The sequence below is a fragment of the Balaenoptera ricei genome, chromosome 17, assembly GCF_028023285.1.
Source record: "Balaenoptera ricei isolate mBalRic1 chromosome 17, mBalRic1.hap2, whole genome shotgun sequence".
Classification (NCBI taxonomy): domain Eukaryota; kingdom Metazoa; phylum Chordata; class Mammalia; order Artiodactyla; family Balaenopteridae; genus Balaenoptera; species Balaenoptera ricei.
Genome location: NC_082655.1, coordinates 74,325,976 through 74,344,023, shown reverse-complemented (window position 1 = coordinate 74,344,023; position 18,048 = coordinate 74,325,976). Strand labels below are relative to the sequence as shown.

At 40.2% G+C, this 18,048-nt stretch overlaps 1 protein-coding gene across 6 annotated transcripts in view; it reads right to left on the bottom strand.

The window, feature by feature from the left end:
- Nucleotides 1–18,048, bottom strand: part of ASPH (aspartate beta-hydroxylase) — a 223,564-nt gene that overhangs the window by 21,941 nt on the left and 183,575 nt on the right. Inside the window, exon 23 of one of the 6 annotated variants that reach the window (XM_059902201.1) lies at nucleotides 12,870–12,933. The exons of the other annotated variants lie outside the window; for them this stretch is intronic. Coding sequence (XP_059758184.1) covers nucleotides 12,928–12,933 — 6 coding nt within the window. The 3' untranslated portion in view covers nucleotides 12,870–12,927. Of the gene's footprint in view, nucleotides 1–12,869; nucleotides 12,934–18,048 lie in introns of those variants that run through there. 6 annotated transcript variants of the gene reach the window in all.

Here is an 18,048-nt window from a genome sequence, read left to right as displayed (position 1 = left end):
CCAGGCTCTCCTCCTGGGAACCCTCACCACACAGCGATACTGACGAGCAGTGGGGATGGCAGTGGGGTGGGTGCCATGGGGGACAGCAGGCCAGGGCAAGCATCTGGAGTGGCAGCCTAGGAGGAACCACTATCAGGAGAAAAGAATAAAAACGGCATGAAAGAGGCTAGTTTGAAATTAATAATTTCAAACATTTAATTAATAATTTCAAACATTTCTACGTTGCATGGGAAGTGGATGGAGTCGTGGAGTCTACGGGTACCCGGATAGGGAAGAACACAATAGATGATTTCAACGAGAATCAGGGCTCAAGAGCAAGGAAGTAAAGCTGATGAGTTACAAACACATACAAAAAATGGAAGCAACAATCAGCGCGCTCTGAAAATGGACCGAGTTGCCTCATGAAACAGGGGTCTCTATCTTTTGAAGTATTCAAGAGAAGGCTGGATGACCAGTTACTGGGTGGAGCAAAGCACAAGAGAAGGTGTCAAGTGTTTTTACCGACCCGTGCTTTATGAATTAACGATTCAATGTAGGAAAACCGAGAAGGAGCCAGGAAGCCGGCACGAGCACAGGACTCCACCAAAGGCAGACACCCTCAGAGATTTGTGTGAAGACACGGTACCAACTTCAGCCAAACCCAGGGAACACTTGTGACATTGTGTGACCACATTAGGTATATTACAATATTCTAGGGCAAGCGGTAGATTTTAAGATTAGATACTGATTTTATACCGCTTTTTTCCCCCTTGTTACTTTGAGTCTATTGACATTTCTTTTTTTAAAAAAATTCAGCTTTGAGGCTTAATTAACATATAAAATTGTAAGATATTTAAAATGTAGATCGTGGTAATTTGATATACATATACATTGTGAAAGGAATCCCTCCACCTGGTTAATTAACACATTTATCACCTCACATATTTATTTATTTGATTTTTGGGGAGTGAGAACATTTTAATTCTATTCTCTTAGCAAATTTCAATTATACAATACAGTGTTATCAACTACGGTCACAATGTTATACATCAGATCCTTAGACCTTATCCATCGTATAGCTGGAAGTTTGTACCCTTTACCCAAACCTCTCCCTACTTCCTTCGCCCCCAGCCCCTGCCAACCACTTTTCCACTCTCTGTTTCTATGAGTTTTACTTTTTTTTTTTTTTTTTTTTAAATTGAGATTCCACATTGTAAGTAATACCATACAGTATTTGTCTTTCTGTGTCTGGCTTATCTCACTTGGTGCCCTCAAGGTCCGTCCAAGTCACAAGTGGCAGGATTTCTTTTCTCATGGCCGAATAGTGTTCCACTGTGCATGTGTGTGTGTGTGTGTGTGTGTATGTGTGTGTGTGTGTGTGTGTCTTACATCTTCCTTATCCACTCATCCATTGATGGACACTTAGGTTGTTTCTATATCTTGGTTATTGTGAATAAGGGTACAATGAATGCAAAAGTGCAGATATCTCAAAATATTTTATTTTGAATTATATTTGCATTTCTTTGGATATAGACCCAGTAATGGGATTACTGGGTCATTTGGTAGTTCTATTTTTCATTTTTTGAGGACCCTCCATATTGTTTTCCACAGTAGTTGCACCAATTGATTTTATATTTCTATGAAACCCACCCACTGATTTGTGTCAAAATCTAGAGCTGCTCATACCATCACGCTGCTCTCTGCTGGTGTGGATCATTTGTCCACAAATAATCTTGAAACCATGCCCCACAGAGTTAAAAAACCCATCCTGAAGCTGTGCCCCATTGGGTTAACAGAAACTTGGTGACTAACAGAAATTCTTGAGTTTGTCTTATAGTTCGCTATATATCTGCTTGCAGCCTACTTTACTATCCACGCTCGCCTTAATTATTTTCTTGCAAATTGCATACCCTCCAAGCTTCATGTAGCCTAAACAATAAGACGTTTGCCTGAGTTGTTTTCCAGGCACTTGGAGTCAGCTGTGTCTAGTTCAAGCTCCAGCTGGCTAAGCCTGGTTGGGACCAGTGACCCTAAAACTGGGCCTGTATAGGTGTCTGATAAATGACCGTTTGATGTTGAGGACCAAAACCTGCACACTCAGATCATGCTAAGTGCCTCCATTTTTATTTTATTTTATCTATTTATTTTGTTTTATTAAAAATTTTTTTTTTTTAGGCCATGCCATGCGGCATGTGGGATCTTAGTTCCCCGACCAGGGATTGAACCTGTGCCCCCTGCATCGGGAGCATGGAGTCTCAACCACTGGACCACCAAGGAAGTCCCTCCGTTTTTACATATACATTCCATGAAGAAGCATGTAACTTAGAAACACCTTGGGCAGACCACTGATTACCTCACCTTTTCCCTACATCCAATCACCTTTCCCCACCCCTAAGACCACCCTACTTCTTTATCCCATAAATATCTCAAGCTCCTTGCCATCAGGGAGGCAGATCTGAGACTGGTTCTCCCGTCTCCTCCCTTGGCTGCCTATGAATAAGTCCTTTCTTTGCTGCTGCGCACCTGGTAAACGAACCTGGTTTGGTAACAATTTCAATATTATTTCATCCCAAGAAGGTAATTCATAAATAGCAAGTCAAAGACTGCATTGCAATTAAGAGATACTAAAAAACCCTCACTTAGGCAGGTCCCCAGAGTGAGAGAAGACCATGGTTTTCTCAAGAATCCCAAGATCATGGAAAGGAAAGAGAATGCACCCCAGATACATCTCCCCAAATGTACCTAAATTGCCAACACTCCCCACAGCTACTGTAACTTATTCAAGTTGTTAGATAAATCTGTCTAATTCTTGTTAAACTGCCATAAAGACAGGCGAGAATTACCTCTCTAACACTTGAAATTACTTTTCAAATGAGGTTATCAGTGCCTGATATGGCAGGCAGGCTCTCACCCTCTGCCCTCCCAGTATTTTAGTGGCTTCTTTCATTTCTTTTGAAAGCTGATTTTAGGGGCATCTTTGGAAAGAGCTGATCTTTTGTTCCTAAAATAGGGCACAAAGGCCTAGGGAAAATGCTCAAGTGGCTGCATCACTAAATAAAATGTTTAAATTTTCTTTAAGGGCAGGCTGTCTCTTACATGTGAAACGTCGTTCCTGTCCCCTTCCGCCCCCCTCTCCCCAAGGTCCCCCCAGGGAAATGTTGCTGCAGAGGGACTTTTCCTGGAATAGTGATGACTTTTTAAAAAAACCTTCTTGTTTGCCCTTGTTATACGTGCCGCAGGGGTGCTGGAGGACAGACTCTGGCAGAAAGGAGCAAACAGATGCAGGGTCTCCCAGCCGGTCCCAAACTGGAAACACTCTTGCGGCAGTGCCGCTGAGCTGCTCAGTGCGCTCGGTGCTGACCAGACACTGCACCGACGATTATTTTCATCATGAAGCAGCCACTCAGCATGTCCTCTTTAGAGTTCAGTACTTTGTCGCGGAATTTGACAACTGGAAGTGTCTGGGCTGTGAGTGCAGTGGAGACTTTGCCACTTTAGGGATGACAGAGGACTTGGGTCGGTGACTGAGCCTAAGGTCTCACAATCTAGCACCAGAACCGGCTCTGCGGTGCCCCCTGATTATCCCCGGGGCACCTGTGGGAGGGGGGTGTCAGGCTGTGGGGGGCTCCGCGCCCTGAGTCCCTCTGGGGCAGCAGAGCGGCCGTGGGTCCCCGTCTCCTGTGACTTACAGGGCACACACTGGGCACATACTGGTGGAACAGGGTGTCCCTGCCTGGGAACTGGGTGCGTCTCAAAGGGGGCGCACACTGACAACTGGGGAAAACTGGGCTAACCAGATCACACCAGTTCTACCTGGTGACGTGATGAAAAACACAGAGATCACACCCATCACGATCCCCTACATGTTGAACAGAAACATTTCTTCTACTAAAGTAAGGACTCTGCTTGGGGGGGGTGGTTCAGCTTTGGAAAGACATGGCAGGGTCTCTTTTACGGGCATCGGGGAGAAATCTGGAATGGGACCTGGGAATGGCATTTTCAAGCACAAACCAATGAACTGCACTGTAAAAAATTCACATGATTACAGGGGATTAAAGACCAAATCTAATGACGTGTGTGCTCGTGAGAGAGAGAGAAAGGGAGGGGAGAAAGGGGGGTGAGGTGGAGGAGTAGGAGGAAGAAGAAGGAGAAGGAAAGAAGAAATGTATTTTCTCTACAGTAATATTATGAGTTGTCTGACTTGGCAAATAATTCCGCTTTTTAAGAAATTCCAACAGGAACTTGAAGGCTCACACAGAGCGGGCCATGCCTACATTTTTAAAGGTTTCATTTGACATATTACTTCCTTGACCCTAAATTCATTCATTTCATGAAACTGAAAAGAGAAACTCATAGGGTTGGTATTTGAGTTGGTTGCCCAGAAGACAACAGCTTCTGATTCACGTTTCTTCTTCTGGCTACACAGGCTTTAGAAAACAGAGATTTGCTTGTTTTCACAGTGCCTCATGGCCTCATAAACCCGTCATCAGCACTCGCCTTTCAGTTAAACCTCAGCTGTATTTGGCATTCCAGTCATCTACAGATGGACTTCCCAGTTTCAAGCCTCATCAATCCCAAACTGTGCGCCAGCTCTCCCTAACCCACACCCTCCCCCCAGTTCAGGGCCATTTCCTCCTTTCCCAGATATTCTGCTCACCCCGCTTGGATGGCACACTTTTCTCTTCCACATCAGATTAAGTCCTCCTTTTAAAGGCTTCTCCTAAAACTGATTTCTTGCAGAAAGCCTTTAGAGGCGCAGACATTCTTAACTATTTCCCGTACTGTTTCCCTTCATTCAATTAAGACATACACATTTTTTCAAAAGTCAAATATTACTACAAGTCTTATAATGAAAGCAGCAGTATCTTACTCAAGTTTTTCCCAGTCCAGAGTCCAACCCCTAACTAATTCCTTTAAATTTTTTTTTCTCATATTTGCCTGCTTCTATCTGAATAATATGTTTATATTGCTATCTCCTGATTTATTAATTCTAGACTTGATCCCTCATTTTCTGTCAGGGAAGGGAACAAGTAAACAATGTGATGTCTCCTTTTCCCTCTTCTCCATCTAGCAGTTCAGCTCATGTCACAAACCTTTCATACATCTGGGTAAACTCACATTTGGGTTTTCCTGAGTTGTAACAATTACACTTCATTTCACATGCAGCATTTATAAATTCTGCCTCCTTTTCTTTGGCTTAATTTTTTTAATGCCCTTATCACTGTTTCTTCTTTATAGCCCTGAAAGAGTGCTGTAAAATCTCTTATACTATTCTACGCTTTGCCAAAAACATCGTATAAGCTATTACTTTCTTTCTCTCTTTCTCTGAAGATAACCCTCCAGTAGCCGTCTGCCCTGCTCTGCTCTGAACTGGTCGGTGTCTGGGCTTGCCGGACAACTGTCATCAGGGAACTTCTCTTGACCTCTGCCCAGTATGAGGCTCCCTAATTATTGGATTCTAATCTGGATAAAGAACTATCTGTGTTCTTGAGAAAGGACACACCACAGGTAAAACTGAATTTCTAAAAATGTCTGAAGCTATTCTTTTCAAAAAAATTTTATTGAAGTATTTACAATGTTGTATTAATTTCTTCTGTACAGCAAAGTGATTCAGTTATACGTGTGTATATATATATATATATTCTTTTCCTTTGTGGTTTATCGCAAGATATTGAATACAGTTCCCCGTGCTCTACAGTAGGACCTTGTTGTTTATCCATCCTATATATAATAGTTTACATCTGCTAATCCCAAACTCCCGATCCATCCCTCCCCTATATCCCCTCCCCCTTGGCAACCACAAGTCTGTTTTCTGTGCCTTTGAGTCTCCTTCTGTTTCGTATATATGTTCATTTGTGTTGTTTTATAGATTCCGCATATAAGTGATATCATATGGTATTGGTCTTTGTCTTTCTGACTTATCTGAAGCTATTCTGACACTTGATTGAAGGCCTGACTATGTACAGAATTCTAGGTAGTAAATAATTTCTACATAGACTTTTGAAAGCATTCATCCATTGCGTTATATAACATGTAGTGCTGCTGTTGGGAAATCTGGTGCCTTTTGGATTCTTTTCTTTCTTTTCCCCTCTAGAAGCTTTATAAAAGTCAACACAGTGTAGTGGTTAGGGGTGTAAAGCATGAGAGCCAGGCTGCCTGGTTTGAAAATCTGACTGTACCACTTATTAGCTGTGCGCTGTCGGGCAAATTACATAACCACCCTGGGCCTTAGAGTCCTCACTTATAAAGAGCATAAAATACTACTACTTCCCTCAGGAGTTTCTAAGATTAAATGTGCTAAAAGTAACGGTGCTATATACGGATAGAGCTATGATGATAATGATGAGAATTTTAAGATCTTCTCTTTATTTCTGGTTTCCTAAAATTTTGTGGAAATGTGTGTTAGTGTAAGTGCTGAACACTTAGTGGTCCCCTCAATACGGAAACTCACATTTTTCAATTCTAGACTATATAGTATTATTTCTTTCATAATTTCTTCTCCATCTTTTTTTCCTATTCTTCCTGGAAATTTTTTTGTTTGTACATTAGACATGTTAAATTGAGCCTCTAATTTTCAAAACTTTTCTATTTCCATTTTTGTCTTTTTGTTTTTTCTTTTGGGAGATTCCCTTGACTTAGCTTCCAATAGTGCTATTAAATTCTTATTTCTCCAAGTCACACTTTTAAATTTCTGAGAGTCCCGTGTCTTTGACTGTTCCTTTTTATAGCATCCTATTCTTTTTTCATGGCTACACTCTCTTCTCTTATTGCTTCGAGTATATTAGAGATATTAAGTTGGCATTTGCTCCCCCAATTTTGTTTCCCCTGAACTACAGCATTCTTTCCATTTTTGTTTTATTTTCTTTCATGTTGAGGGGTCTCTCCAATGTGTGGTGATCCTTGGGTGCGAGTCCTATGGAATTGAGTTACTGATTGGAAATGCTATGGGAAAGGGCAGGACCTATGACTGACAGGCCTCACTGATGGGTGTATCGTCAAACCAGTGTTTTCACGGGGCACCCTAAAATGTCAGGATAGACAACCCTATTTTTGGAGGCCATACACTTTCTTTAACTGCTGTAGTAGCAAGTTTCTTCTTTTGGGAAGTCCCTCTGTAATTACTTACTTCCATCTCAGCTTTCTTGGATCTGTTAAGTTAGCTACTTCTCTTTTCCATTTCCAAAAAACATGCTGACGTTGTTCATCTGTTATTGTCTCCCTCCTGTTTTTCTTTTTGTTTTTTAACTTGTGGGTTTATACCATTTTTATTATTTTACTGCCATTTACGTGAGGTTTCATGGGGGAGGTGGTAAATGAGTGTGTACAGTTTTGCTTAACCCTTCCTCATTCATATTTTCTAGACAGCTCTAACAGCTGATTATTTTCGACCGCTTACCTTCTTTTCACTTAAACTAGAAGGATCTTGTAATATATAATTCAACCTTCTAGCGAAGTTTTGAAACAAAATCCTATTGGCCTGCAAAAGCCTTTACTAGTCCCTCAAATGTGTCTGCAAAAGACCACCAAAGCAATGATGTTTCATGTGATAGAAACGAAACTCTGGTAATCCATATATTGATTTATTGTCAACAAATTTCTCTTCGCCTCTTGGCCTATACACTTTCCTTGCATCACAGTTGGTATCCCCCCAATTCCATGATGTGCTCTGATGATGATAAAATTGATTATGATGCTTGAAGCTTGATATAAAATCACTTTAATTTTGTCCTAAATCAAACAGAAGTCATCCAACTGAGCTTTAAATATCTTCTTCTATGGAGGAAAATAGGCCCATTCAGAGAAACATTTTTGCTTAGGCAGTTAGGAAATGTTGCAGATTGCTAAGTAAGGAAAGTCACTAATGCATTACTTTGCTAGGGCTGCCATAACAAAATCCCAGAGACTGAGTGACTTAAACAACGGAAATGCATTGCCTCACAATTCTGGAGGCTGGAAGTTCAAGATCAAGGTGTCAGCAGGTTTGGTGTCTTTTGAATCCTCTCCCCCTGGCTTGTAGATGGCCATCTTCTATGTTCTTACATGGTCTTTCCTCTGTGTGTGCATACACCCCCGTGTGTCCAAATTTCCTTTTCTTATAAGGACATTAGTCATATTAGATTAGGGCCCACCCTAATGCCCTCATTTTAACTTTACCTCTTTAAAGGCCCTGTCTCCAAGTACAGTCATATTCAGAGGTACTAACGGGATTAGGAATTCAATATATAATTCTTGAGGGGACACAAGTAACTCGTAACACTAATGCAGGTTCAGGTTAGAACTAGATCCAGCTAAGAAAGCAAATAGTAGATGGGAAGGGATCAGGAATCAAGTAAGTCTATAGCAGCAAAATAAAGCATAGTCATGGAAAAAGTCAGGAAGAGTTATGCTTTTAACATGTGAACAAACCATAATACAAGAATTCACAGAGCTCAGGTTAACATAAGCAAGATTAGGTAAGTAACTGTGTATGATTAGCTGTTAAGAAAAAAGGGAATTGAGAAAATATAGACATTGGCAACTGAGAAGTCCCAGAGATGTGTATGTACTTTGAAAGGTTCTGACGCTAAATTAAGAGAAGGCATGTGGTCGAAGACTATTCCAGGCCAAGTTTACGCATTAAATTGGAGTCAGAATGAATTGATAATAGTGGTGCATTACTAAAATGTATACCATTTTTACCTAATTGTCTAAGAACATGCTGGCTATAGTTAATTATTTTAGGAATTATAGATCTGATTTTTTAAAGTCAGTTTACTTAAATCTTCGCCAAAACATGCCTGTACTTTACACTGTGATGAGAAGACATGGGTAGCAGCGTCCCCCGCCTTAGAAGGAATATACCAGGGTAGAGGGACATCCTCCTGAGCGCTGAGCTGAAGTTATGAAATCCAAGCAAACACCATAGCGCGCGCAATGCTCTCACAGCAAACTGATTTTAATAAAATCTCTAGGGAAATTAGTTGCATTGAAGGAGCAGTCTCTTGCTGGTCCTAGTGCATCTTAATCGGACCTCCTGTTTTCCAAGTTTGAATATAAAAATAAAGGAAAACATCTGACCTTTCTTATCGTGGAAATAAACAAGGACCAACCAAATGAGAAAAGCAAAGGCTATTAATTCAGACAAGCAAGGGAGTCTGCCACCATCACCAGTGTTTTGGCAGAGACGTGGGAAAACTTTCTAGTGAAAAAAGAGAAGGCTTCAGGGGTGCCCTGATTGGAGGCTGTTGGCCTGGGGAAGCTGTAGACAGGCTACCTAGAAGCTGGGTGTTCCAGTGACTGGTTAGCGGAGCACATTTGACTTTCTCTGGTTGGTCCTGAGTCGGAAGCGGGGACAAAAATTAGGAAAGCTGTCAGTTATTAATCAAGTCCTGGCCATCTGGGGCAGAATGTTATAGAAGTTATTGTTTAGCTTTCTGCATTGCCACTGGAGATAGTAATCTGGCTTCCTGTCAGTCTGATTTACAGTAGGCTGGCTTCCTGGTTTATTTGTTGTAGAAAAGGGGTTCGTTTCCCTGGCAGGCTGTTGCAGATTGTAGGTCAAGGTTCTATTTTTATAAATGGTCTGGCCATTGCCGCTTTGTATATACAGTCTCTCGTATCCTTACTGAAGGGAAAGGATAGCGTAAAGTACCTAGCACAGGGAAAGAGAAGAGTCTTGGAGGACTGAATTTTGTGCTTTCTAAAGAGTGGGAGAAAAGGGGTTTCTTCTCCTAGGAGAAAGGCAAAAAGATAGCCCAGATCGCCAGGAGAAGCAGCCAGCCTGAGGGCTTCAAGGACACAAGAGTGCAAAGGAGGGCTTCCCTGGTGGCGCAGTGGTTGAGAGTCTGCCTGCCAATGCAGGGGACACAGGTTCGAGCCCTGGTCTGGGAAGATCCCACATGCCGCGGAGCAACTAGGCCCGTGAGCCACAGGTACTGAGCCTGCGCGTCTGGAGCCCGTGCTCCGCAACAAGAGAGGCCGCGATAGTGAGAGGCCCGCGCACCGCGATGAGGAGTGGCCCCCACTCGCCGCAACTAGAGAAAGCTCTCACACAGAAACGAAGACCCAACACAGCCATAAATAAACAAATAAAAAAAAAAAAAAAAAAAAAAAAAAAAAAAAAAAAAAAAAAAAAAAGAGTGCAAAGGAGACCCACATTCCTGTACTCTAGCCCAGACTGGCAGGGATGCCAGCCAACATTCTCAGTCAGAGGAAGGTAAAAGGGGAAATAAAGTTCTGTCGTCCCTTCCCTGCTCTACCCACAGGGAACGGTGCACCTGGCTAGGTCAGGAGGGAGTAAAAACCCCAAAGCCCCTAATCTCAAGGGGCTGCAGGTCTGACAGAGACTTTTCGTTTATATATAAAATAAACCACTTGATAAACAGATAAGCAAGTTATCTATAATGTGTATGTGCACATGCATCGATCGGTGTGTATGTATATTAAGATATAGATCATGACCTACTGAAACAGAGCAGGATCCTATATAGGGTCCTTGCCCCCCATGTCCTCCGCCTGCCTTTTGTCTGTGGAAAAACTTTAGCCAAAGAGTACGTTTAATCAGAGAAGTGAGAAAATGCAGAAGCAAAGAAAAGCAGTCAAACAGGACAAAACAATAACAGTTTAGTCAGTAAGCAAAGTCAAGGACCTTTAGTTCCTTCTCAAGGGCTACAGATAATATTCTGAGCCATATCCTGTGGGCTGTCTTATAGGTACTGAAACCCCCATCACGTGGGAGAAGTTAACTACATGACGAGCAGACTGTAGCCATGACACAAGCTGCCACAATTCCGAGAATTAGCCTCAAGGAAATGGGAACAAACCGACCCTGGAACTGAAAATTAACTGTAGTTAAAACAATCAAGATGACGCTGGTCAGACCACCGATGACCAATTTCAAGACGACCGTCAGAGCTGCCCGTGACGTTTCTGCACGTAGCCCCTCCCTGCACCTGTAAAAGCTCTCGCCCCTGGTTGTCCTTTGGACATGAGTCCGCCTCCACACACCTGGCCCACTCTCACCCCCATCCCCGGATGCCAGCTCTTGAGCGGTGAGCAGCCGGATCCCGCTTTTGGTAACACTACTTGATCAAAAGTTTTGGAACTGCAAATGGTGTACTAACCTACAGATGCAGCTTGCAGTGTAGTGCCGGGTCTGTAAGTCAAACACTGTACCGCAAGCTCCCGAGGTGGACCAGAGATAAAGCCAATTTTTAGGCATTTTTAAAAAACTGACAAATATTGAAAACTCATCAATTTTGCTTTGAGAAAGAAAATGACCTTTTAGTTCGAAATAATTCAAAGAATTTCTAATATTTCACCCTTTTGATATGTTGCCATAACGGGCATCTTAGACCCTCCTATAATCGTAGCAGAGTGTCAGCTCTTATTAAGGGCTCACACTTCAACACACACGGGAACATCCATGATGGTGGCGTTTTGTTTTGTTTTTGCACCTCGTAGGAGAGGAGGAACTGAGGCAATTATTTTGCATTTGGAGAGAAAGAAACTGAGGCCCAGATGGATGAAATGACTTCCCCAAGGTGTCAGAGCAGAGAGCAAAACTAACCTGCTTCTAAAGTTCACTTTTAAATCACATAACCATCGAATTCTGTAAATTCTCTGGACTCCTGTTGTCATTTTTAGTGAAAGTATCATTGGAATCCAAAAGTCGTAAGTCTGATTTAGAAAAATAGGATTAAACTATTACGTTAATCTTAAGAAACTGCTTTCAGCACTTCTTTATAGTATGATACTTACTTTTCTATAAAATTGATAATCCTCTTACTTTATAGCTTAATTCCACTGTAAGTCTGACATTTTTGCTTCTGTCTCAATCCAATTCATTTCAAAAGCAGTTCAGTGAAAATATTCAAATATTTAATCACACAGATACAAATGTTGAACCACGAATTCACTCCTGTATAAGTCCTATTTTTGTCCAGGTGGCATTATTCATACACAACGGGTTTCTTAATTAATAAAAGCCAGAGTCTGAGAGAAAATGCCAGGAAGAGTATCATTCAATCAATCATTCTTACGCACTGTGTCACAACACTGGCAAGTTTTACTGGGCACTTCTCCAACTGTAATAAAACTACCGTATGAGGAAGGAAAACTTATCTGTGATGCTATATGTTTCTATCAGAGCAAGTGCTGTGAAAAACTCAGAAAAAGCATGCAAGAGTTTCCCTTTTTCCCAGTGATGAATGCAGACTTAGGTAGCAGGGAAAAAAATAGAAAACGGTTATTTTGAACTATGGTTTTCAGTTGCTATTGGCTGTTGTGTTCTCCATGTTACTACAGCGGTTTCAATGCATGCATGTTTACATCTAAATTAGCCATGGAATAATTTGGATCAAAAAGCTAATCTCAAAAAGAAGAACAGCAAAATTCTTAAGTATGATGGCTTTCCTCTCACTGGAAGAGATTTCTTTTCCCTTTTCTATTTATAACCTAGCAAAGACATTAATCTATTTTTGTTTCAATTTCTATGTTAAATACCCCCAAAACACTTGGGGTTTTCATATTTGTTATTTGGGCAAAAAAAGTACTCAATTTTAATGAACATACGCCTAAAAGAGAAAACTCCGCTGGGATATTTTTCTCTAAATTTCTTTCATCGAGTTGCACAGCCTCTTAACACCCCCGGTGCACAGAATCGCCAAATTGCAAGCTACACAATAAGGGGAAACAATGACAATTCAACAAAATGGAACAACACAGATGATAACATTTTACTGAACATTGTCCCGTGCCTTCAAGAAAATTGCACTCTACAGCTCACTGGAACATACAATGAAAGTAATTTAAATGAAAATGTGCTATGCGTGGCAGTGAATCATTACATAAGGGCCAGATCTGGGTAGTTATTCTAAAAGGATTTTGGCCAAACACAGCAGCTACCCCATCTAGAAGGTTCCACCTTCCAGTACGAACGCCTGGGTGATGATCCATGATCCATAACAGTCAAATCTGTAATTTGAAAATGGAAAAAAATCTTGATGTGCAAGTGTGTGCCAACTGAGTGGTTCTGGGCCCTGGGTTCCTCACACAGAAAGTTCTGCCTCGTCACACTCACTACTGGTGAGTGGTCACCCGAAATTACTTTTTTTTAAGTCATAACATATATAATATTAACATTTCTGCAAATCAAGGTAGTTAGTAAAGTAAAGCTAACTTTACAATCACAACCCACAGCTGTCACACACTCTGAGATTCTGTGCTGCTGGGGACCCTGTGATTAACGCCTAGGACTTGCTGTTTTTCTTCTTAGATGAAGCAGAGCTTAAAACAGGCAGGGCTGAAATCAAGCCCAGAGAGATAGAATTCTGAAATAATTCTAAATAAAGATTTAATTGCCTAGAAGGAGAATAACATGAGACATATGAGCAGACCTCAGTAACTTTGAGGGCGCAGTGAGGTACCAGTGAAGGCATGGACTTGAGGATAAGGAGGCCTCAGTTCCAATCCCAGCCCTGACCTATTAAATATAGGGCCTTGGGCAAATTTCTTAGTTTCTCTAATCCTTACTTACTCAAACATAAGTGGGTCCAATGACACCTATCTTGAAGAGTTGTTGTAAAGATGAGAAGTATTGTATACAAAAGTGCTCAGCACAATGATTAGAAATAGGCATTTAATACATGATAGCTGTTATGTTATTATTTCAATAATACATAAAATTTCAAAATTTGCTTTCTAATTTTTTAGAAACTAGAAAATATTTTCCTATGGAAACAAGGTAACACATAAATTAAAATTATAAATAATAACAATAACTAATGTTTATTGAGCACTTCCTACTTATTAAATAAACAGCCATGGAACAAGCACTATTTCCATAGGCACTTTGCAGATAATGAAACAGAAGCGTGAAGAAGTGTTGCTCAATGTCACATAGCTAGTAAGGAATGAGACCAAAAATTCAAAACCAGGCAATGTGGCTACAGAGCCAATATTCTAAACTGCTTCACTGTATTGCCATCCACAGACGAATGGATAAAGAGGATGTGGTATATATATATATATATATATATATATATAGAATGGAATATTACTCAGCCATAAAAAAGAATGAAATTCTGCCATTTGCAGCAACATGCATGGACCTAGAGAGTATTATGCATAGTGAAATAAGTCAGACAGAGAAAGATAAATACTCTATGTTATCACTTACATGTGGAATATAAAAAATAAAGCAAACAAATGAATATAACAAAACAGAAACAGACTCACAGATACAGAAAACAAACTAGTGGTTACCACTACCAGTGGGGAGAGGGGAAGGAGGAGGGGCAAGATAAGGGTATGGGATTAAGAGATACAAACCACTATGTATAAAACGGATAAGTAACAAGGATATACTCTATAGCACAGGGAATTATAGCCATTATCTTGTAATAACTTCTAAAGGAGTACAAACTGTAAAAATACTGAATCATGATGTTATATTCCTGAAACTAACATAATATTGTAAATCAATTATACTTTAGTGAAAAACCAAACGAAATAGACAAACCAACAAAACCAGGCAATATGGCTATGGAGAAGATGCTCTAACCTGCCTCACTGTACTGCCTCACTGATGGTTAAGTTAGGTGTTCTTCATCAACCCCCAGAAACCTGTTTAGTTTTTAACATACTTGAACCACAACGTACATATCACAGTTTCCCAATTTTTAACAGATTTATTGAGCCATAACTCACATACCATAAAATTCACTCAATTAACTTTTTACAATCCAGTGGTTTTTAGTGTATTCACAGGCTTGTGAGCCATCAACACTATCTAATTTTAGAACATTTTCATCACACCAAAAAGTAACTCCTTACTCATGAGCAGTTGCTCACCCTCAGGCCCTCTCCTCAGTCCCTGGCTTCTCACCCCTTCCTCTCTCTGTTGATTTGCCTTCTGGACAGTTCATATGGATAGAATCATGTAACACGTGGTTCACCATGCTGTACCATGGATCTTGGCGCTTCTTCCTTTTTTATTGCCATTGTGTAATATACTACATTTTGTTTATTCCTTCATTCATCATTTAGATGGACCTTTGGGTTATTGGTCACTTTTTTTCTATAGTGAATAATGCTACTAAGAACATTCAGGGACACATTTTTGTATGAACATATGTGTGCATTTCTCTTGGGTATACGCCTAGGAGTAGAATTGCTGGGCCTTAACTCTGTGTTTAACATTTTGAGGAAATGCCAAATCGTTTTCCAAAGTGGCTGCACCCCTCTGCGTCCCCACCAGCAAAGTTCCAGGGTTCCAATCTCTCCACATACTTGCTACCACTTGTTAATGTTCATCTTTTTTGCTGCAGCCATCCCAGTGAGGGTTAATGGTATCATATTGTGGTTTTGATTTGCATTTCCCTAATGACAAATGTCATTGATCACCTTTTCATAGGCTTCTCGGCCGTTCATTATCTTCTTTGAATAAGTGTCTGTTCAAATCTTTCCCCATTTTTTAACCGAGTTATCTGTCTCTATATTGAGTTATCAGAGTTCTCATTATATCATATATATATATATGTTAGATATATGACTTGCAAATATTACCTCTCATTCTATGGATTTTACTTTCACTTTATCGATCATGTCCTTTGAAGCACAAAAGTTTAAGTTTCGATGAAATCTAATTTATTTTGTCTTTTGTCACATGTACTTTCAGTGTCATACCCAAGAAAACCACTGCCTAACTCAATAATGTTATGAACACTTCTATGTTTTCTTCTACAAGTTTTATAGTTTTATCTCTTACATTTAGGTCTATATCCATTTTGAGTTTGTTTTTACGTATAGTATGAGGTAGCTTTATTTTTTTGCATTTGGATATCCAATTGTCCCAGGACCACCTGTGAAAAAGACAGTTCTTTCCCCTTTGCATTGTCTTGGCACCTTTGTCAAAAATCAATTAATCATAAATGTAAGGGTTTATTTCTGTACTTTCAATTCTTATTCCACTGATCTATATGTCTATCCTTACGGAACTATCACACTGTCTTGATTAATTTGTATGTAGTAAGTTTTGAAACTGGCAAGTCTAAGTTCTCTTAACTTTGTTCTTTCTCAAAATTGTTTTGGCTATTCTTGGTCCCTTGTGTTTCCATATGAATTTTAGGATCAGTTTGTCAATTTCCATTAAAAAAAAAAAAAAGCCATGTGGAATTTTGATAGAGATTGTGTTGAAAGTTTAGATCAACTTGGGAAATATTGCTATCTTAATATTAAGTTTTCTGGTCCATAAACATAGAATGTGTTTCCATTTCTTTAGAGGTTTGAAATTTCCTCCAATACAATTTCGTAGTTTTCAGTGTACGTCTTGCACTTCTTTGTAAGATTTATTCTTAAGTATCTTTTAAGAGTTCGATGATGATCCCCAAATTTACATGTTGACTCTTACTCCCCCAGTACCTCAGGATGTGACCCTTTTTGGAGATAGGGTCTTCACAGAGGTAATAAAGTTAAAATTAAGACATCAGGGTGGGCCTTAATCCAATATGACTGGTGTCTTTTACAAAGGGTGTCCTTTATAAAAAGGGAAAATTCAGAGACAGATACACAAACAGGGACAATGCCATGTGAAGACGATGGCAGAAATTTATAGGTCACAGAACTCCAAAGGTTGCCAGAAAACCACCAGAAGCTAGGAGAGAGGGATGGAACAGATTCTCTTACAGCCCCTGGAAGGAAGCAACCCAGCTGACACCTTGATCTTGGAATTATAGCCTCCAGAACTGTGAGACAATTAGTTTGTGATACTTTGCTACTGAAGGTGTATCAAACTAATACAGTATCTTATGTTCTTTTTTGAAGCTATTGCAAATGGAATTGTTTTCTTAATTTCATTTTGGGAGTGGGTTTTTTTGTTTGTTTTTGCTAGTGTAAAAAAATACAATTGATTTTTGTATTCTGATCTTATAATAAAATACAGAATAAACATGGTCTAGAAAGACTCATTTAATATAAGTTTATTGAAACCTCATTGAAAATTTCTTTTCCCCAAGTAAACCAAATTGATCAGTGAAGTCTTATAGGTCTTAGAGAACAAGATGTTCTTTAACAAAAAAATTACGAAAAATGTAAAACATATACTTAAAGGTAGAGAAAAGAGTATAAGAAACCTCTATATATCCATCACCTAGATTCCAAAATTATCAATATTTTGTCACTCTTGCTTTTCCCTTCTCACCTCTCTCAGATGAGTGAATGTAGCTATACTGCCTGGTGGGACAAACAGCCCACGAGTTTTGCCCCTGGGTAAACCTACCCCACCTGAATGGTAGTGAACTGAGAGGAGGTATTTGCTAGGCTAGTACTGCCGCCTGCAATCCAGACCAGCACAGTGGCCAAACTTAATGTCCTTTCCAAGGGTGGAAAAGTTAGGGTATAAATGAAGAAAAGGAGAAGTAATTGCTGAAGGTAAGAGGATGAATAAATAGGGTATGTAATGAGGGAAATCCAATATTACATTAACACCTCGAAGAGGCTCAGGGCAAGATATTGTCTCTTAGCTCAGGTACACCAGATGTCTGAAAGGGTAAAGCCATATGTTGCCAAGACCACTCCTACTTTTGGAGCTTATGAGATCTAACGGAGGCCTGCCAACCTGAGTGGCCTCGCCCTGGGAGGTACTTTCATATAACGTGAGACTGGACTGGACTCATTATTATTAATGACTGAATGAGATCTAGTAATGTGCCCATGTCTGTTAACTGTTAGGATTCTTTTGTTAGAAGGGATCTGCACTCAAAACCCAGGGAGTGGCTTCGGATAATATAAGAAATATATCTGGTCTTTGTTTCCAGTTCCCGGCATAAACCTCCCAAAACCCATGAAATTTCCTGAATAATTGGAGTGACTTTTGTCATTCATAAGGAGTCCCTTTTGAGCACACTTGAATTTATGCTAATAAAACGACTTAGCGTGGGGCCCCAGATAGCCTCAGGATGGGGCTGGTCACCAGAAAGACCAGGTGATTAGAAGGCTGGAACTTCCAGCCCACCCACCACTGGGAATGGACGTGCGTGCTGCAGATTACACTCTATAAAACTCCTGAACCCCAAGATTTGATGTGCTTCT